The following is a 22,528-nucleotide window of genomic DNA, read 5'->3' as shown; positions in this document are numbered from 1 at the left end:
ACTTATCAAATATGAGGAAAAAACACCAGATGAGCAAGACAAAAAAGGGAGGATTTGGGCTGATAAATAGCCTGACTGGGTTACGTGTGCCTCACACTGGGCCTCTGCCTCAGCCAGATCACAGCCAGATCTGTACCCTGTCACATGATGCACCAGCACAGGATGCCATGTAAGGTTGTGCAAGCTGGGTACTGTACAAGGGCATTCAGCTGAGGAGACAAGTGGGGGCCCATTTCTAGCCCCTAAGCCTTGCCCTGGCTATGCTGTCTGACCAGACCAGAGAAAGGGGTGCCTTTCTATAATGTATCAGCTCGGAGGGGAAACGTTTTGTAATTTGCACCAAGGTGCCTCCAGGGACTGGCCAAGGAGCAAGGTGCTAACAGTGCTCCCCCCACAGGAAGGTGTGGGAGCAGGGGCATCTCTACAGCTCTGGGCAAGGAGTCAGGAGGCCCTTGTGCCGCCCTCTATCTCTGAGCCTCAGATTCCTGATGCAAGTTACTGAAATGGATGCCCTCCAGGTCCCCCAGTCCCTCTCTAAGGGCCTGTGACCCCCAAGGAGGCCATCCTGCCCACCTGAGCTCCTCTGCCAGATGTGGCCACGTGGCCCCTGGAGCTCCAGCTGCCCGCGCCCTCCCTGCATGCCTCACCTCTGCCTGACCCCACACTGCCGCTCAGGCCACACGCCACACCATGAGCAGATGAGCTCCCAGAAGCACCCTGGGCTCTCCCCCTCTCACCTCACCCTGGGGGCTGGGATGGGGCCTTAGCCACCCTTTCCTCCCTTTGGCAGTCTCACCAACTTGTTCTCCGCCACTCACCCCAGGCCCCAACTGGTCTCCTGGGCACGAGTCCCTCCTCTGGACTCCCTTCCCCCTTTTGTGCACTGGCCCCTACAGCCAGATTCTTCGTGTGATCCTCAACCCTGGCTGTTCCTGGGAATCGCTGGAGACTTGTGGAAAAGGCAGATGCTGGGGCCCAACCCCTGATTCAGCATTTCTGGGGCTGGGGCCCAGGTATCTGGGTTTTAGTGTGTTCCCCAGGTGACTCCGATGCCTGTGTGAGAACCACTGCCGCTCTTGCATCGATTTGCATCTTAAGAGCAGGGACGGTGATCCCCTGCTGTGGTGCTTGGCACACATATTGGCCCTTTGTGGAGAAAGAGTTCTGTAAGCATCTGTTGTGTGTGTGGCAATAGGTGGAAGGAAGAAAACCCAAGGTGAGTCGGACCACTGAAGTGGGTTTCAGTGAGAGGCCGGGCGGAACAGTACGCTCCGCTGTTGCTGGCGGCTGTTCTGTGGGTGTCTGGGATCCCGGACCTCCAGGGGCACCTCCATGGAGACCACTTGGGGCCAGGGGTCTAGTGACAGCTGGAGAGGACCAAGGCATCATGTGGTCTGATCTTCTCCTTTTTCACATGATCAAATACATGATTTACATGATGAAATAAATAAATACTATATCTTTGGTAATTGAGAAATTAGCAACTATTTTCCACATTCAAAAATTTATTATTTGCCTTTGGTACTGTGCATCCTTTACAAAGAATGTCCCTTGGTGGCAGTTTTAGCTAATGCTCGTGGGCACAACCATGCATGGTATTGAGTCTTCTCTCTCTCTCTCTTTTTTTTTGTGAGGAAGATTAGCCCTGAGCTAACATCTGTTGCCAATCCTCCTCTTTTTGCTGAGGAAGACTGGCCCTGAGCTAACATCCATGCCCATCTTCCTCTACTTTACGTGGGACGCCTGCCAGAGCATGGCTTGACGAGCAGTGCATAGGTCCACACCCAGGATCCGAACCTGTGAACCCCGGGCCACCAAAGCGGAGCACGCGAACTTAACCACTGCATCATTGGCCCAGCCCCTGAGTCTTCTCTCTCTCTCTTTTTTTTTTTTTGTGAGGAAGATCAGCCCTGAGCTAACATCTGTGCTAATCCTCCTCTTTGCCGAGGAAGACCGGCTCTGAGCTAACATCCATTGCCAATCCTCCTCCTGTTTTTTCCCCAAAGCCCCAGTAGATAGTTGTATGTCATAGTTGCACATCCTTCTAGTTGCTGTATGTGGGATGCGGCCTCAGCATGGCCGGAGAAGCGGTGCATTGGTGCACGCCCGGGATCCGAACCCGGGCCACCAGCAGCGGAGCGCGCGCACCCAACCGCCAAGTCAGGGGGCTGGCCCTGAGTCTTCTCTTTTTAATAAACATTTTCTAGAAGGTAATATATGCATATAATTAAAAAAAAAGAAAAAACACAGTTCAAAAAGTTAAAATCTCCTTCCCAATTGAGACTGCCCCCAGCTCCCCAGTTTTTCTTCCCAGAGGTAATCACTGTTACTAACTCTTGTGGATCCTTCCAGAAAAATTCCATGCGTATACAAGTAAATATGTATTTTTATATAAATCTCTTTTTCAAAACATGTTGGCATACTATCCATTCTGTTTTAAACTTTTTTTTGTTTACCTTATAAACTGAACCTTGGAGATTATTTTCCATCAGGACCCAGATCTGCCCCATTCTTTGTGGCAGCCCTGTGGGTCTCCGTGGTCCTGATGTACCTTTCTGTACGTCACTAGTCCATGGCCAACGGGCAGCTGTGTGTTGACAGAGGAGGCTCGGAGAGGGGCCTGAGTGCGGCCCACGCCCCCTTGCCCTGCCTCTTCTGTGCTCTTGGCCCTGGCCGCCTGGTTCTTGGCCTAAATCTGCACTGTCGTCCCCTGGAGCTCTCTCTCCTGGCCTCTGAGCCCTGGGGGGTGACAGCCCGGGTCATTGCCATGGCGTTTCACTAATGTTGTCTCAACACAGCTCAGGGTGACTCACTGCAGGCAGGGCTCCTGCTTGCCGCAGCCAAGGCAACCCAAGGACACCCCAAACCCCAGAGGTGACAGAGGGAGAGAAAAGCTGCTTCCAGTGTCCAGTTTGGGTTTGAAAATTTTTATTTCCTCAAGGCTGTGATACACTATAGAACCGAGAATTAACTTGCTCCGGTTTTTTTTTCCTGTGCATCAAGTATATCCCATGCGCCAGGCACTTGACATGTTTTGTATGATTGAATCCTCATGACAAGCCTCTGAGCCAATGCCACTATCCCCATTTTACAGTTGAGAAACCCAAGGATTGGAGATTACAAAGCAGAGCCCATCAGCACTCCCTGATGAAAGTCGAGCATCTCCAGACTGCCAAGCCAAAGGTTTGATTTCTTTAAAATATTGGGAGGTGGGAAGGGGAGGGGGGGAGGAGTGGATGTCAGTTTAGATGATCTGGAAGGTTCTTTCTGATTCTGCAAGTCAGTGATCCTTGTAGTTCTGACAACTGCCCCTGCTATTGGAGAACTCCCCCAGGCCCCAAGTTTAAAGAACTTTAAAGTTCTTTGGAGTCGTCAAGAAGGAAAGTGAAGGGAAAGGAGCCTGAGGACCAGTGAAGAGGGTGACCAGCTCCCTGGAAGATGGGGAGGGGCCCCGCCCCCTTCCTTACCTTTCTTGGCATTTGCAGCCTTCTTGACCTTGGGGCTTGGCTGCTCGGTGGTGACCTGCGTCAGGAGGGAGAAGAGGCAGAGGAGCAGGTAGGCCCCCCAAAGTGCCATGCTGCTGCACCGGCTGGGGCTGCGGCTGCTGCCTGCAGTGGGCCTGGATAGGAGAGCAGTGGCAGCTGCCGCCCAGGCTGCACGTCTTAAGGCAGCAGCCACAAGGACCTCTGTCCAGGAAACCCTCCCAGAGTTGGCTGCAAGAGTGCCAAAAAAAAAAAAAGCCTGCACAAGGAGGAAGGCCTGGGAGCCGCAGAGCCTTGCCTCCCGGGGAACGCCCACCCAGCATCCTGGCCCTGCCTTCTAAAACAGAGTCATTATTTTCTAGGATTCTGAAATATCCATCAGAGTCATCATAGCTCGCATCTGTTGAGCAGTCACCTTGGGCAGGTGCGGGGTCATGCCCTGCCCTGGCATTAGCTCATGGAGGCCTCACACCAGCAACATGGGGGAAGTACTGTCATTTCCTCATTTTACAGTTGAGGAAACTGAGGCTCAGTGAGGTTAAGGGACTTGCCCAACCTACCCAGCTCTTATGGGCAGTGCGGGTATTTGAACCCAAGCAGGGTGACTCCAGAACAGTTACACTACGATGCTTCTTTACAGAGTGATCTCAGGCTGACTGCCCATTTGTCTAGAATGTTTGTTATCATTATTTTGTGGTTCTGTCTCTAGGCACTAGATGCAGCTTTGGTTAAAAATACAAGGGAGTCCTCTCCTTTCTTCACCTTCCATTTCTCAACCATCCTATCCTGAAGCAGAGGTGACTATGGCGGGAGAGGGGGAGGCCATGGTGCCCCAGAGTGTGTCAGAGATGGAGCAGGGAGAAAAGAATGTCCCCGAGAGGGGCGGCCTGGTGTGGGGTGTCAGGGCCCAGTAGGGTGAAGGGGGGCATCGCCAGAGGGGCAGAGGCCCTACATGGAGTATTGAAGTCCAAGCAAGGAGAGGAGGGGATCTGCATGGGAAAGAGGGTGGTGGCAGACATGAGAGATTAGTTGCATACAGGGGCATCCATCGAATAAGCAAATCTATTAAAGACAATGGGAGCCAGGTTTCTCATTGTCAGACAAGGGAGGTACAAACACAGAGAGAGAGAAAACTAGAATGAATTCTATGATGTAGGACTAAAATTGGAGCCATCAGTGTGCAATTGCGGACTTCAACATATAAAGATGAATCCATAAATTTAGATGGGAATGTGCGCATCTGTTCCCCAGCTGTCACTGGGAGGGCCTGGGAGCAACAACCCCTGCCAGGCCTCCAGCATTCCTAGCATTCACGCACGGGCTTCTAAATACAGTTTTCCACTAAAAGGAACCAGAGTACCTCAGGGAAATGATGATTTCAAGGCTGGGGCAGGGAAAGTCGAAAATGAGCCAGGAACAAGTTGTTTTGCCAGAAAGCAAGGAAGTGCTTAAAGAGTGACGGGAACATGCCAGCAGGACACAGAGCCAGCTTGAAGGAGCTTCCCAGGGACAGGGACAGTTTGAGCATGAAAATAGTGATGGGAACAATAAAACCACGAGTGCACGGAGATATAAATAAATGAGTGAATACACCGAAAGTCTGATGAGGAATGGGATATTTTCATAGTCTCAAGTTACTTGCCCACAAAACAGTTATTACTACAAGGAGAAAAAGAGTAATGTCAGAGTGGAGAAGCCAGGCAGACATCACCTCAGTCAAGTGACCAACAGCATCAACACTGGGACAATGGAAAGCCTGTAGCCCCTGAGCACCTGATGGGGTGCAGGGAGAACGCAGCATCACTTCCGTGAGATTCCTGCCAACGAAGCATCACACAAACCCAAACGAGAGGCTTTCCACAAGATGATGGCCCTGTAATCTTCCAAACTGCCCAGGTCGTGTCTGAAGAATGGTTTCAGACTGAAGGAGACTGAAGACACACGACAACAAATGCAACGTGTGATTCTGGACTGGCCCCTTCCGCTCTCAAGGACGCCATTGGAGCAACTGGAGAAACCTGAGGGGTCTGAGGAGCACGCGGCAGTGACATCTCCCGGTTAGCGTCCCGATTTGAATGGTGTGCTGTGAGTACACATGAGAGTGGCCTTGTCTGTAGGAAACACACACTGAACCACGCGGTCGTGATGGGGCATCAAGTCGACCACCTATTCACAAATGCTTCAGGGGATGAATGTGCTTTATGCTGTAGCTGCAAATTTTCTGTGAGCTTGAGATTGTTCAAAAAGAAAATACAGTACCACGTAATTCAGGCTCTTCTTCCAGGGACCCCACCTTGTCGCATCTGATTTAGGGAGGGATCTGTCCGCAGCCTGCCTGGGCTGGCCGGGGGCACTGCGGTCACGCCAAGGGCGGGAGCCCTGGACAGGCAGTGAACACTTGCATGGCCCTTTGATGACACTGGGCTCCATCTCTCACATTCTCAAGAGTGGGAGAGGGTTTTATATTGCAGCTGGGCCCTCAGTGAGTCAGCTGGGGCCAAAGATTACACAACCTAACAGGGGCCTTGCTTCCTGGAACTCTGGGTGGGTAGCACGTGGCAAGAGAAAATTACTATTCTTTTTTCTAACTCCTTTGCTTTCCTGGTTTTCTCACTTTGGCTCTTCGGCAATAGGGAAATGGAAGGAGTTTGTTTCCAAGTACGAGGCGGGCAGAGGCCCCACGTTTTCCAGGCTGGGCCTGATTGTTGAGGTCCTGCCCTAGATATGCTGGAGAGGAGGTCCCAGAAAAGCTCTGCTGCAGCAATTCAGAAAACTGAGAACCCCTGGGTGCTGCTCCGTGTCTCGTCACAGGAGCCATGCTGTCAGGACACCCAGGAACTGTTAGCACCCCACCAGTCCCTCATTCACCCCATAATGTGTCTGGGCCTGTGTGAGGCCCTGGGGGTTCAACGTGAGGGGCCCACTGTGCCATCCGGACTGCAGTGGGCTCTCACAGGGCTCTCACAGGGCAGAAGGGCGGGGCAAGGAAAGAAGGTGGCCTCAACCTGAGGAAGGGACACAGAGGGGTTGGTCAGGGGAGGGGAGAAGAGGGAGGGTGGACAGTGCTCCAGGCAGAGGAAACAACACGTTCTAGATCCTGTGAGGAAGAAATCAAGCTGGAGGTGTAGAGGGGACCAGATCTCAAAGGGCTGTTCCAGCCTGTTAAAAGACTTTGGACACAAGCCTGGAGGCAGTGGAGGCCCACGAAGAACCAAGCTGGGGAGGGCAGTGATCAGACCACATACAGGAGGGAGAATTTTGGGTGCCGAGCGGGGGATGGGTAACAGAGATGTAACAGGGAGACATTAAGCATCTGTCCAACATTAGCCCCCAAGCAAGGTGGGGGCACACTTCACTGGGGGAAGGTGACTTTTTACTACCTAACCTGGCAAGTGAACTCTCTGCACTTCAGGGAGAAGGCTTTCTCAGAGAGCTTTCCTTAAGCAGTGAGCAATGTCTTCGGTTTTTTCCCCCTGCAGGTTCTCACAAGCATGTGCGTGTGTGTGTATGCATGTGTGCACTACACAGAGCTCCTCTACAAGCACCTGGGAGTCACCTGCGCTTGTTAAAATGACTTATGTGAAATTACGGCAGGCAAGTGCCTTGGTTTGGGGCCTCTTCAGGTTTAGGCTTGGCATGTCTCCCAAGGAGAGTCTACCTAGCCGCAGAAATACACCAACAGCCCTGAGAGAAGACAAGTCCATCACACACTTCAAACTTGTACCCATCACCATGCGTGTAGCACCCTCAGAATGAGGTTTTACAATAACTCTTGTCTTCTGAATAGCATGTTGCTCTGCATCATATTTGTGTGTTAAAAGCGCTATTTCATTAAATGTAAAGATTTAAAATATATCACCATGTTTTGTAACGCTGTTTTGGCATTCATCATTTTTTGTTTCAGTGGGCCTCAAAAAATGCAAGTGGCCCACTGTCTCCCAACCTCTGAGTTACAGAGCAGTTGAAGAGGCTGTCTGGTATAACCACCCCTCGATAGGGGACGCCCCCTTCCACTGAGCCTGTCAAACGTCACCATGTTCTTGCTTAAACCCTTCCTGGGACGAGCAGCTCACTGATCTGCAAAGCAGCTGGCTCCATCATTAGACACTCAGCTTGTTATCAAGTACCCCTGTGGTGAGGCAGGCAGGTCTCCGAAACATCACCCAGTGATCCCCGGCACCAGCCTCCGGAGCAATCGTGTAAGAGGCCAGCAAATATTTGAAACTGGCCATCGTGTCCTTCTTTGACTCTCTCTTCTCCATGTTCCTTTCCCCTTTTTCTCCCGACTGGCCTCTACGATATGGTTCCTGGACGTTTTTAACTTTCAGGAAAATCACCTTTGGACAGAAGTCTGCTTGTTACTGTCCTCGTTGTGGTGCAGCTCCCAGAACAAAACATGTTCTCAAGGGGCTTGCCTGTGGGCAGGAGCCTGTCTCCTGTGGTCAGACTGGACACTATTTAGAAAGCCATAGATGCACGGGCTCTTTGCAGCAACCATGCCTCATTTGTTGCCAGTGTTGAGCTTATGGCCATTAGATACACAGATCCCCTTGTCGACCCCCAGCTCTCGCTGGCCAGGTGAGAACTGCCACCGTGGCCACCTGCAATGGACTCACCAACGGCCCTGGTGGAGTCTATGGATCTCATCCTTCCAGCAGGAAAGATCTGCTGGCACTGTCCAAGAGGCCTCAACCAGTGGTAGGGCAGCAAGTGGCAGTGGTTTCAGCCAGGAGGACACTGGATTAATGTTCATGAGTGACACACCCTCAAGGAAATGTCCCTTCACTAACACACCACCCTCAGGGCTCAGTCTTTTTTTTTTTTTTGAGGTCGCATTGATTTATAACATTGTATAAATTTCAGGTGTACATCATATTTCACCTCTGTATAGGCTGCATGTGTTCCCCACCAAAAATCTAGTTGCCATCTATCACCATACACGTGCGCCCCTTTACCCCTATCACCCTCCCCCCATCCTCCCTCCCCTCTGGTAACCACCAATGTGTTCTCTGCATCTATGTGTGTGTTTATCTTCCACATGACTGAAATAATATGGTATTTGTCTTTCTCATCTGACTTATTTCACTTAGCATAATACCCTCAAGGTCAATGAATGGATAAAGATGTGGTATACATATATACAAAGGCCCCATCTTTTCATACAAATTTCCCTGCACAAAGAATGATCTTGATAACAAAGCCCAGAGGCAGAAAAAATCAGAAGAGAGCTCTAAAAGGCACATTTCAGTTTTTCAGTCTTTTTTTTTTCCTCCAAAGCTGCTGGAAGTATAAGTTATACAAAACAAGCTCTGGCCACCCCACCCAGGTCAGCCCAAACAACATGAAAACTTCTGGCCCAACATGGAGCCATCCACCACCTGCTATCCTCGCCCTGCACAGATGTTTCCTTTCAGCTCCACTGGCCCTGTGTCAACAGAAATGTGGCCCGCCTATGGAGGCAGAGAACTTTCCATGCTCTCTTCAAAGGTAAGAGCATCCACAGTGTGCCAAGGACATTGCAAGGGCAGTCTCAGCTTTTAGTCAAAACCAAAGACAACTGGTCTGTAACCTTGGCCTCAGTGACCCTGATTAGGAAAGTCATTTGTTCCTTTTCAAACCTTGTTGGCCTGGTGCTCTGTCATTCATTCAACAAGTATTGCCTCTGCCCCTGTGTGCCAGACCCTGGGGCACACAATACTGGGGAAGGCAATACACCACTCAGCCAAGTTCTTAGATCTCATGGGGCCCAAATTCCTTGCTGTTTTGTCCCTAAAGGTCAGCAGTGTCCTCGTGGAAAGAGAACAGGGAGAGCTGGATTCCAACTCTGGTTCAGACACCTGATACTGTGGCCTGTGGGGCAGGTTATTCAAGACCCAGATTCTTTTTCTATAAAATGGGGCAATAATCTCTACCCTGCCTAAACAATGGGATTCTTTTTTTTCTTTTTTTGGTGAGAAAGTTCAGCCCTGAGCTAACATCTGATGCCAATCCTCCTCTTTTTGCTGAGGAAGACTGGCCCTGAGCTAACACCCATGCCCATACTTCCTCTACTTTATATGGGACGCCACCACAGCATGGCTTAATAAGCGGTACGTCGGTGCACGCCTGGGATCCAAACTGGCGAACCCCGGGCCGCTGCAGCAGAGCGCGCGCACTTAACCGCTTGTGCCACCGGGCCGGCCCCAACAATGGGATTCTTGCAATAAGCACACAGAAATCCCAAGTGTGAGGCAGCTGGGCAATCTGCAAAGGTGTAGGAAGGAGGAGAACTGGTCTGAGAAGACACACGGCCCTCAGGGCTCACTGGCCTCTGTCCACTCCCTTTATTCCTTCCACTCCAGGGGCGAGACAGTAAATCACCTGATTTGTAAATCTGGGAAGAATAAACTGGGCATGCTCAGCCCAGTTTTGCGCTTACCTTGTCTTTAGCTATAATAGCTCACACGAGAAAAAATAGAAAATCCGATTAACTCTATAGGATGCTCATGAAATTTCAATCTACTTTACATCAGAGAGAGGTAGATTTCTCTGGCCCCCATATAGCCTTAGAATTTGACAAATATAAACCCAGCTGTGCATTTAGGGATCGTGAAGTTTCCAAATATCACACTAGCCCTATACAAGCTCACCAGAAGTTTTGCTGTTTTTTCTTTTTCCCCTATAGAATCCCTCTATGTGCACCAAGTCTAATCCTTGGCCCATGTCCAGAATCTGCAAATGCCCCCCGGGAAGAAAATGGCTGGTGACAGACTTCTCCTTTTTTTTTTTTGGTGAGGAAGATTAGCCCTGAGCTAACATCTGTTGCCAGTCCGCCTCTTTTTGTTGAGGAAAACTGGCCCTGGGCTAACATCCATGCCAATCTTCCTCTACTTTATATGGGATGCCACCACAGCATGGCTTGACAAGCGGTGCGTGGATGCACGCCCGGGATCTGAACCCGCAAACCCCGGGCTGCCGCAGCAGAACGCACACACTTAACCGTTACGCCACTGGACCAGCCCAGACTTCTCACTTCTGAAGATCTCTCCCTTCTCTGGAATTTTTCAAAGAACCAGCTTTTGGTTTCATCAGTTTTCTCTATTGATTTCCTGTTTTCAATTTCATTGATTATTTCTTTTCTTCTGCTTACTTTGGATTTAATTTGCTTCTTTTTCTAGTTTCCTAAGGTGGAAACTTAGATAATTGATTTTAGATCTTTCTTCTTTTCCAATATATGCATTCAATGCTGTAAATTTCCTTCTAAGCACTGCTTTTGCTACATCCCACAAATTTTGATAAGTTTTCATTTTAATTTAGTTCAAAATATTTCTAAATTTCACTTGAGATTTCTTTGACCTATGTGTTATTTAGAGGTGTGTTGTTTCAAGTATTTCGAGATTTTCCAGCTATCTTTCTGTAATTGATTTCTAGTTTAATTGCATTGTGGTCTGAGAGCAGACCACTGTATGATTTCTATTCTTTTAAATTTGTTAAGGTGTGTTCTTTGGCCCAGAATGTGGTCTATCTTGGTGAATGTTCCATGTGAGCTTGAAAAGAATGTGTATTCAGCTGTTGATGGATGAAACAGTCTATAGATGTCCATTATATCCAGTTGATTGATGGTGTTGTTGAGTCTAAGTATGTCTTTACTGATTTTCTGCCTGCTTGATCTGTCCATTTCTGATAGAGGGGTGTTAAAGTCTCCAACTGTGATAGTGGATTCTTGTATTTCTCCTTGCAGTTCTATCAGTTTTTACCTCCTGTATTTTGATGCTCTGATGTTAGGCACATACACATTATAACTGTTATGTCTTCCTGGAGAACTGACTCCTTTATTATTATGTAATGCTCCTCTTGATTCCTGATAACTTTCCTTGCTCTGAAGTCTGCTCTGTCTGAAATTAATATCACTATTCCAGCTTTCTTTTGATTAATGTTACCATGGCTTATCTTTCTCCCTCCATTTACTTTAATCTATATGTCTTATATTTAAAGTGAGTTTCTTATAGACAACATATGGGTGAGTCTTTTGATCCACTCTGACAATCTCTGTCTTTTAATTGGTGCATTTAGACCACTGATGTTCAAAGCAAATGTGATAGTTAATTTTATGTGTCAACTTGATTGGATCACAGGGTGCCCAGGTATTTGGCTAAACATTATTTCTGTGTCTGTGAGGGTGTTTCTAGACGAAATTAGCATTTGAATTGGTGGGCTCAGTAACGCAACTGCGCTCCCTAACATGGGTGGACATCATCCAATCTATCGAGGGCCTGACTAGAACAAAAAAGTGAAGGAAGAATTCGGCCCTTCCTGCCTGACCGCATAAGCTGGGACATCAGTCTACTCCTGTCCTCAGCACTCCTAGTTCTCAGATGTTCAGACCCAGGCTGGAATCTATACCATCAGCTCCCTGGTTCTCAGGCCTTTGGACGCTGACTGAATTACATCACCAGCCTTCCCAGGTCTCCAGCTTGCAGATAGCACAGAGTGGGACTTAGCCTCCATAATCATGTGAGCCAATTCCTTATGATAAATCTCTTCCTATCCTACTGGTTCTGTTTCTCTGGAGAACTCTAATACAGTGATTATTGATATAGCTGGATTAATATCTAGCATATTTGTTACTCTTCTATTTGTTGTCCTGTTCTTTGTTTCTATTTTTGTCTTCGACTCTATTTCTGCCTTTTGTGGTTTTAATTGAACATTTTGATTCCATTTTCTCTCCTTTCTTAGCATATCAATTATACTTCTTTTACTTTTTTTAGTGGTTGCCCTGGAGTTTACAGTATACATTTACAACTAATCCATGTCCACTTTCAAATAACTATATAACACTATACCACTTCACATACGGTGTGAATACCTTATGGTAATGAAATAATCCTAACTCCTCCCTCTCAGCCCTTGTATCATTGATGGCATTCATTTCGCTTACACATAAGCATATAGAAATACCTAAGCATACATAATCAAATACATCGTTGCTACCATTATTGTGAACAAACTGTTATGTTAGATCACTTAAGAATAAGAAAAACAAGTTTTTATTTTACCTTCACTTATTCCTTCTCCAATACTCTTCCTTTTCTTTATATAGATCCTTTCTTTATGTAGATTCTGACCTATATCATTTTCCTTCTCTCTAAAGAACTTTTAACATTTCTTGCGAGGCAGTTGAGTGGCAACAAACTCCCTCCATTTTTGTTTGTCTGAAAAAGTCTTTTATTTCTCCTTCACTTTTGAAGGATAATTTTGCAGGGTACAAAATTCTAGGTTTTGTGGGTTTTTTCTCCCAACACTTTAAATATTTCACTCTGCTCTCTTCTAGCTTGCATGGTTTCTGATGAGAAGCTGGATGCAATTCTTATCTTGCTCCTCTATAGGTAAGGTAAAAAACTTTTTCCCTCTGGCTTCTTTTAGGACTTTTCCTTTACCCTTGATTTTCTGCAGTTTGATAATGCTATGCCCAAGTGTAGTTTTTTTGGCATTTATCCTGCTTGGTGTTTTCTGAGCTTCCTAGATCTGTGGAGAGACCTTGCTCATTTGGTGTTTTGTTTCATTTGTGATGTGTACTACCTATATGTAGTGGTGGCCTTCAAGGAAAGGTATGGGGTGGTAGAGATAGAAGCTAACATCTATTTTTCTCCTTCATTTTCACTCTAACTGCTTATCCAGCCAACCCAGTTGCGTAGTTTTTGTACAAATGGCCTGGCAAAGCCTCATCTGTCTGTCTGTCTTATCTATCTCATGTCTTTAATTATCAAAACCAAAGCCTTCTAAACTTTATTCCAACTCTAGTTGCATCTCTGCACCCCCACCGTCAATGTCCCATCACGGGCAGTCAACCAGGAGCAGGAAAGAAGGAACAGGCTGACTGCTGTCTCATCAGGAACACTGTCAAGGCACCTGTAGGGACAATCACTGGAAAAACATAAAAGGAAAAATGAAAACCCAGGCTATTTTCTCAACAGGGCAGCAGCTTCAAGTCCAAGTCTAGGGAGCTGCTTCTCTCCACAGGTGTGGACCTGGCCATGCTGGGAGGAGGTGCCCAAGCCAGGACCGCTGGAACCAGTCTGCAAGGGCTTCAGCTCACATTATGTTCTTTCCATTGGGTAATAAATTCCTAACTCTTTACCCTATTTGTCTAACTGAAATGCAGAGAGCAAATGCCACAGCTGAAACATTCTCCTTCACAAATCAGCTCCTTCCCCAGGGCTCTTTAAGATTGATTGGGGAGTTCCAGTTCCCCTGGAAAAAACAAAGACTACTCAACCCATGAAGAGACTTAATTCCAACACACTGCACTGTGAGCAGAATACAGGCTTATAGGAAGAGACTTCCAGGGCCACTGAGAATGGCCTTCCCTTCTATCCCCAGAGTATAAAGGCAGGTTGAGTAATCAAATGACAACATCTCTACAACAGCCTTCTTAATGCTGATAAAACAAGGAAATCTTATGAAACACCAGGGAGTGATTATAAAACACAAACAATTTCAAAACAATTGCAAAACAAGGGTGATAAGAAAGGTTGGCTAAGGACCAAAGTGGCCGCTAAGCCCCTGACCCTAGGGAGCCCAGCCTGGATCTCTTGGAAGGCAGGAAGCAAGAACTGGGCTTCCCCAGGACTCAGCAAGGCTCACCAGCCAGGTAGAAGCCCTGGGGCAGAATGCCTCCTCCTTTCTCCTCATCCAGAAGCACGTGAATACACAAGGCGAAGTACCCTTTTCTTTTTGTGATTCTTATTGTGAAAGCTCTACAGGGGAAAAAAACTTTCACAGAAAACATATCATAAGCATTTCCTTTAAACTATTTTTCCTTTTTAGGTAGGTCTTTATTATAGTGTGTCTGTTGTTGTTGTTTTGAACTCCTGCAGCAGGAGATAAATGAGCCTCCCTGGGGAGGCCCATGACCAGAGCCCTCTCCTGGAAGCAGAGCTCTGGACTTGGCTGCCATTCACTAGACAAGGGCCAGACTCTCCAAGTGGTCACCAAATGGTGTCTTGACTTACAGCTGAAGAACTCTAGCTATACCAAACAAGACTGGAAAGCAGACTTTAATTTTACATGTACAAATGTTGCCTTAAATTCATAACAGTTAAGAAAAATATATACAAACTTCGGCTAAAAAGGAAAAGTAAAAAACAAACACTCTGCAGTTGGGGGTTGATGTGCAAATCATCCCAGGAATCCGACTTTCTGTCTCTTGGGCCCAAGGCTCTCTTCCTTGTGTAGAATGCTCTGCAGGGAGGTGTGCAGCACCTTGCCCACGCGCTTGCCAGTCTGCAGGGAAGAGAGCACACGCCCGCATGTGAGGCACACACACTCTCACCAGGAAAAGCTTCTCTTTCTGCCAGCTGGCCATTCCCAAACTACACATTCCATCTGCCTCAGAGGACTTTTATTTAACTAATCAAATCAATACAAACGCAAACCCCAAGCTCCAATAGCATTATAGTTACATTCTGGAAAAACCTCCACACTAAAAACAAAAGAAAGAAAAAAGATGCCAACCTCCAGGCAGCAAGCAGGAAGCAGCAAAGGCCGCCTCGGCCATTCACTCATGCTTAGCGCATTCCTGCTGCCATTACAACAAGCAGCAAAATCGTCAACCAAATCTGAACTTGGTCATAGCCAAGTCCCACTGTACTGTAGTGAGAAGGCAGAGGAAGACTACCGAGAATCCAGAGTCTGTCTGATGAAGGAACAGACAGTGCTGAGGACGTGTTTTAACAAGCAGTTTCTAATTCACCTGCCACCAAATCTCTAAGCAGAACTGCTCAAATGGGATCAAAGTCAATACCTGGATAGGTCTTTGGTGTTACTGCCATACAGAGAGATGCTAAAGGCATGAAATGTTGCCATGTCAAGAGGTCAGACAACCCACAGATTTTCTAATTAGCCCCTACACAGCAGACACAAGGGGGCCCCTGAAAAAAACACTATTATACAAAAATCTTTCTTTATGAAACTGTTATTCTGTCTCTGGGCTCAAGAATCACTTTAAGAAGACAATGAGGGGCCGGCTCGGTGTCCCAGTGGTTAAGTTCACACGCTCTGCTTTGGCGGCCTGGGGTTCACAGGTTCGGATGCTGGGTGCGGACCTAGGCCCCGCTCATCAAGCCATGCTGTGGCAGGCGGCCAACATATAAAGGAGAGGAAGAGGGGCATGGATGTTAGCCCAGGGCCAATCTTCCTCAGCAAAAAGAGGAGGATTGGCAACAGATGTTAGCTCAGGGCTGATCTTCCTCACACACACACAAAAAATACGAAGAGCCAACTACAAGTCTCCATCTCAAAGTCTTCCATGTTCCTAGAGCAGTTTTAATTCAACCGTGCCACTGGTTCCATTCTCAACATCAGGGAGAAAGACACCCAGGCTCAAACCCCTGCCCCAATCCTCCGTTATAGGTATATTCTCCCCAGAGCTGTATGCCGTCTCCCCTGACCCGTAACTGTAACATGAATGAGACTCCAAGTACTACCGAAAACTCCTATGAAAGAAGATCTCAGTCTAAAGGCTGGGAAGTGATCAATTCTATGAAATCCAAAGTCAGGGTTAAGGTCTAAAGTTTTTTTTTTAATCATAATGTTAGAGAAAGAAAAAATGTCCAAGTTAATCAAATGGCGGTTCTGATTATTCATAAAAAAGAAGGCAAGGAGAGAGGATAAGAGGTGACGAGACAGACAGGACACCAGGAGTTGAGAGGGCTGAACCTAGACTTCCAGGAAAGAGACTTCAGAGGTTGGGGCTGGCAGCTGCACAACAACCCCAAGGTTCTAAGCTTCACCATGAGAGGCATTTCCAGGTTGCTGCACCCCTGTGCAAGACAAACACTGAGACAGGGCCACAAGGCTATGGTCCCCTGAGCAGGGTCTGCAGACCTCATGCCCAAGCCCCAGGGGAGGATGAAGCTCTGCTCACTGGACAGAGCTCTGGTTCTCCCATCCACCCACAGTAGCCAGACCAACCTCGTCTACAAGGTTAAAATAGGTCAGCGGCTGAGAAGGGTGACTGTGGAGGCACCGAGTCTGGGTCTGAATCCTAGCAGCAGCATTTATGAGCGATGAGACCTGTAGGCAACTTACTTATCCTCTATGTGCCTCAATTTCCTTGTCTGTAAAAATAAGGATGATAACAATAGTTACCTCACAGGATTGTTGAGGATTAAATGACACCATATATTTAAAGCACTAAAAACAGGGTTTGACACATAGCAAAGCAAAGTAAATTTAGCTATTATTTATTTATTGTTTTTGTTGTTGTTTAGATACTGGAATTCTCATCAAATTCTCCTGTGGGGTGAGTGGGTGGGGAAGAGTTCCTTTTAAAACAAGATTTGAGAGCCACTTGTCTAGAGAGTCCTTTGGTAGAACTTACAAAGCACTTGAAGTGCTTTATTAAAAAAGATTAACCAGGGGCCGACCCCGTGGCACAAGCAGTTAAGTGCGTGCGCCCCGCTGCGGCAGCCCAGGGTTCGCGGGTTCGGATCCTGGGCACGCACCAACACACTGTTTGGCAAGCCATGCTGTGGCGGCGTCCCATATGAAGTGGAGGAAGATGGGCAGGGATGTTAGCCCAGGGCCAGTCTTCCTCAGCATAAAGAGGAGGATTGGCAGATGTTAGCTCAGGGCTGATCTTCCTCACAATCAATCAATCAATCAATCAATAATAAATAAATAAATAAATAAATATTAACCAATTAACCAACCAACCATGAAGAATACCCGTTGCCATGCATAGCCTCACAACACCCTCAGCAGCAGGTACTACTACTGTTATTATCCCCACTTTGCACATGAGGGAACTGGGGCCCACAGCCAGGATTTACACCCTGAGCAGTATGTCTTCAGAGCCCATGCTTGGGTCCTTGACACTGTATACACTGCCCATTTTTGCTTTCAAACAAGATGCCAAAAAGAGAAAACAGACATCAAGTGCTCAGACTCTTCAGTGAAAAGTCACTGTTGCTAGGAATGAAGGAAGAGGGTAGATGGCAACCTTGCTTGCTGTTCGGCAATTACTTCTGGGCACGTGTTGTGACATAGTGGTTATCTAACACACAAAAAAACCTGGGTCCAGCTAACTCTGTTCCTGACATCCATTAGTCAGTCTCAAAGTTCTCAAAGACTTCTGGAAAGTCGAGGTGGACATGGGGGAAGGAAGGTTTGGGAAGACACAGGTGAGCAGGACCTAGTCCCTGCCACGGAGGGGATTCCAGGCCAGTGAAGGAGACAGACATGTCGACCAATCAGTACAGAGCAGCTGGAAAGTGCACTAATGGTGCTGTCAGATGGGCTGAGGAGACCAAAGGGAGCAATCCACCCCAAGGCCATCAGGAGGATTTCCCACCATTCCTATTCATCTCCTTTTAAACACTTCTAGACTCATGAAGAACACGGAGACAGCCATCCTTTGGACCCCCAGCTCCATCTTTGCTCACTCCCTTCAAGGGACAGGAAGCAGTCAGCCAGGAATTCAATTCCCTTATCAAATCACAAAAGCTTGGGATTTTGGAGTTACAAGCAACTCTACATTATCAGCCCAACACTCTCATTTAGCAATGTGGAAACTTGGGATCAGAAAGGAAGAGGATAAGCAACCCTTACTGGCAGATTCCTTATCTCCCAGCCTACAGCACCCCCCCCCCACCACTCTTGGCTAGGTCAGCAGACATTCAGCTCACACCAGCTATTCTCCAAGCTCCAAGTCTGGGCTCAGAGGTGTCGATAGGGAGAATTCCCACAGTGTGACTAAGGGGACAGGAAGCAGCAAGCATTCCCGGACAGGTCCCAGCACATGCCTCAGAAGCAGAGCCTCACCTCCATCATTTCAAAGATGCTCTCTGGGTCCAGGCTGCCCTTCCCCACTTTCCTCATGCATGTCACGACTCCCTTACTGGTCACGGACACCAGCAAGCTGGCCAAGGAGCAGGCCTCCTCCTGAAGAGTAGCATCCACCACGTGCCGATAGCCAATCTACAAAGTCAGGGCAGCACAGCACACACGTGAGTAACACACATCCCAGATCCCCAGCCTTGACAACCTCTTGGAGGGAACATCTACACCAGTGAAGAACCTGCATTGCCCATTCAAGATCTTATTTCAGATACTGCTCAGATGGAAAATATCTGAAGCAATGTTCAAACACTCTATCATAGGCCACTGTGTGAGCAGTCTAACAGATGCATGAAATGGAAATATGTGGGGGGGGGGGGTAGAACTATAATTCAGAGACAGTCCAAGTCAGAGACCACCAAGGGTTTCCAACAGAGGGGCACAGGGAGAAATTCACATATGAGGCCACCCAGATGTTTCACTGATGACAAACATGAATCAAGAGGGTCCATGCTCAGGGACATGCTCAAGAATGAGTCAAGTGCAGGGAGCTTTGGTCAGTGCCAGTGCTTTACCATACCCCAGGTTCATGAAGTGATTTTAGTGGAATTAAACCTGACCCATTCAGTCCTATTTTTCTACAAGGAATCCTACATGGAATCAGCAACAATCTCAGCTAATACAGGCCTCTTTGCATAGCCTTGGGCAGTGCCAGTTACACATCAGCTCTGTGCTAATGTAAAAATCACACCTGATATATTAGACACCCAGGACCTGCTCCAACTCCCTCATTTCATAGATGTGGACATTGGGCCCACAGAAGGGACAGTGTTCACCTTTCAAACACCCTATTACTACCCAATCAGCCTAGACCCCACAGAGTTGAGGGAATTAAAGGAAATATGCATACAGGTAATTTCAGTGAAATGCCTGGTACATAGAAAGGAGCTTAACAAAATCTGGCTACTATTGCTATGAACGCACTCGTGCCCTCCCAGGACTCCATCATATCTTCCAATTAAAAAGAAAAGAAAGAGCTGATCACGCTAGTGGTTTCTAACCAAATTACTGTATTTGGGTTAAAGCTACTTCTATATGGTTTGTGCAACTATAACTTCTCAACCTATAAAGTAACCTTAATGGGTTAGGATTGAAGGAGACCCACAGGGAAGACCATCAGATACAAGCTCATACCTTGCACAGGGTGACGATACAGGGGACATTCTCCACACTTAGCCGGATGCAGTCATAAGGGTCATCGGACAGTTCAATGTCCTTCGACCCCTCTTCATCCTCCAGAACACGAACTCTTGGTATCCTGGAAGCCGAAGCACAATTAAAATTCCCACTTACAGAGAGGAAAAAAGATAACTTCTTTTCCTTGAGATTGAGAACAGGAGTTGGAACCCCATGTCTCACAAGATGAAGTCACACTACGCCTGGACTCCCCCTAATCCCTGTCAATGTGCACAGGCGACACTGCAGTGCAGGGAGGAAAGGAGATCTTTTAAAAAATGATGTTTGGTCAACCAAATATCCAAAATGAATCTCCATCCCTAACTCACACCATACACAAAATCCATACCAAATGGACTACAGATGTAAGGTCAAAGATAAAACAATAAAGCCTTTAGAAGAAAAACTAAGGACATCTTTATGACCTCGGAATAGACAAAGATTTCTGGAACAGGACACAAAGTGCTTACCAGAAAGGGAAAAAAATGATAGATTCAATTACATTATAGTTGAAAAAAATATATAAATATACAAAGATTATGAACTTCTGTTTGTCAAAAGACATCATTTAGAAACTAAAGATAATCCAGAGTGGAGAAAATATTTGCAAATGTGTTTGTCTGTGTATATATATAAACTGACATATTACATAAAGAATTCTTACCAAACATAAGAGAGAGACAACCCAATAGAAAAATGGGCAAAAAGACTTGAACAGGGACTTCGTGAAAGAGGCCATTCATGTAGCCCATAAACACACAGAAAGACGCTCAACTTAAATATTCATCAGGGAAATGCAAATTAAAACTACAATGTGGGGCCGGCCCCATGGCTTAGCAGTTAAGTGTGCATGCTCCGCTACTGGCAGCCCGGGTTTGGATCCCGGGCGCACATCGACGCAGCGCTTCTCCGGCCATGCTGAGGCCGCGTCCCACATGCAGCAACTAGAAGGATGTGCAGCTATGACATACAACTATCTACTGGCGCTTTGGGGGAAAAAGAAATAAAATAAAATTATAAAAAAAAAACAAACAAACTACAATGTGATACCAAGACACACTCACCAGAATGGCTAATATTAAAAAGACAAAACAATCCAAGAGCTGGCAAAGATGTGAAGCAACCCAGAACTCTTAATACAGTGCTGGTGGGAGTATCATTTGGTAAAAGCACTTTGGAAAACTGTTCTGCAGTATCTACTAAAACTAAACACAGTCATACCCTATGACCCAGAACTTTCACCCTTGTCCAACAGAAATGGGTAAATATGTGCACCAAAAGACACACACAAAAATGTTGATGTCCAGCACTATTTGCAATAGCCCCAACCTAGAAACTACCCAGATGCCCATCAGCAGCAGAATGGATAAATCAACTGTGGCATATTCATACAATGGAACACCATACAGCAAAAAGCAAACTATGACCACAGGCCACAATATAGATGTCTTAAAACTTAATGCTCAGTGCACGAGGCAGACAAAGAGAAAACACGGTGTGATTCCACTTATATCAAGTACAAAACCAATCTATTGTTTTAGGACAGTGGTTATCCTCAGTGAGTGTAGTGACTGCATTGGGGTGTAAGGGTGGGAGGGCTTCTGGGAGGCTGGCAATGTTCTGTTTCTTGAGCTGGGTGCTGGAAAATACATTTAACCCATAAAGTCAATTCATTCCAGCCTGGGGTGCAGGAGCCAGGAAGAAGATGAGGTCCATCCAGCTATTGTAATGGAAACAGTGTTGGTGATTTTCCTTGTTCCTCTAACATAAGCCCCCTATGATTCTGCCCTGCTGGCCGTCCCAACATAAGCCCATGTCCAGAGCAGATGAGTTTCAGCCAGAGAAGGTCCACCAGGACCAAGGAGTCCTGCTAGGGTCTGCCCTAGCTGAAGTCTCCATGTCAGGGGCCCCCAGGGTGTAAGTACTAAGTAATCTCCTATTGGAACAAATCAGGTAACCAGTTTGAATTTTGGTGTGTTAAAAAATAAGCATACACACACACACACACACACACACACACACACCTTCCCAGCCCAAGTAATCTCCTATTGGAACAAATCAGGTAACCAGTTTGAATTTTGGTGTGTTAAAAAATAAGCGCGCGCGCGCACACACACACACACACACACACACACACACACATACCTTCCCAGCCCTTCTACCACAACATGGTTAGGCAGAAGGGCTAGAGAATACTGTCTAGAGAATGGCCTCCACCCTTCTAATGGGCTGCAACTGTACAAAAGGTCTCACCACATACCAGGGGGACCCAATGCCTTGCAAAGCCCCCCACCTTGCTGGCTGTGTGGCTGTTCTTGTTCTGGGGATGAGACATGGCTATGCGCATGACAGGTGTCCTCCCCAACCCGAGCAGCTGGGTTTTACCTCCTGCCGTACAGTTTGCTCAACACCTCTCCCACAGCCAAACAGCCTCATCTGGTTCTACACTCTCTTTTTGCCCTGGTGCCCATGGAAACCAGCTGGCCGATGGGGAGTAATTTCTGAGACCTGAGGCACAACAGATGGCAACTTCCCTTCTTCTCCAATAGAGCCCAAGCCCAGGCTGCTGCTGACAGCAACTGGTACTCGAGCCCCCGCAGTGGCCATGAGTACCAGGCCTGCCCCTTGACTAGTCTCAGCCAGGAGTCTAGTGGCACAGCTGGGGAGGGACTCTACAGCTTTCATCCTCAGCAAACGTTCCATCCTGCAATTTATGACCTGAATTTATTTATTTTGGCTTGTTTTGTTTTAAATTATGCAGGTAGTTTAACTTCACCATAGCAAAACTCTAAAATACAGATAAATGTTCAATTGCCCATAACATGAGCCCTGGAAAATAATCACAATGACCATTTTGGGATACATATGTATTTCCAGACATATGAAATATAAGAAATACCAAAAGTAAAATATGACAAAACAAACAAAAAACAGGATGAGGGAACTGTATTTAGTGACTGGTTTTCCATATTAACAACCTCCAAATATGCTAT

The 22,528-nt window shown here is 47.0% G+C and overlaps 1 protein-coding gene across 7 annotated transcripts in view; it reads right to left on the bottom strand.

Moving 5' to 3' along the window:
* LOC131415073 (exosome complex component RRP42) overlaps positions 1–22,528 on the bottom strand; it is a 54,776-nt gene that overhangs the window by 6,152 nt on the left and 26,096 nt on the right. For 5 of the 7 annotated variants that reach the window (XM_058556522.1, XM_058556533.1, XM_058556534.1 and 2 more), the window contains 3 exons: positions 19,494–19,617; positions 18,285–18,440; positions 3,468–3,522 (listed from right to left, as the gene is read on the bottom strand). In XM_058556522.1, the coding sequence (XP_058412505.1) occupies positions 3,468–3,522; positions 18,285–18,440; positions 19,494–19,617 (335 nt within the window). Of the gene's footprint in view, positions 1–818; positions 2,096–3,467; positions 3,523–14,501; positions 14,745–18,284; positions 18,441–19,493; positions 19,618–22,528 lie in introns of those variants that run through there. The other 2 variants (XM_058556536.1, XM_058556540.1) reach the window with 2 other exon arrangements.

This window comes from Diceros bicornis, chromosome 2 (genome assembly GCF_020826845.1).
Source record: "Diceros bicornis minor isolate mBicDic1 chromosome 2, mDicBic1.mat.cur, whole genome shotgun sequence".
In the NCBI taxonomy this organism is placed as follows: Eukaryota; Metazoa; Chordata; class Mammalia; order Perissodactyla; family Rhinocerotidae; genus Diceros; species Diceros bicornis.
Note: the sequence above shows the minus strand (reverse complement) of the source record. Positions and strands in the feature narration are given on the sequence as shown.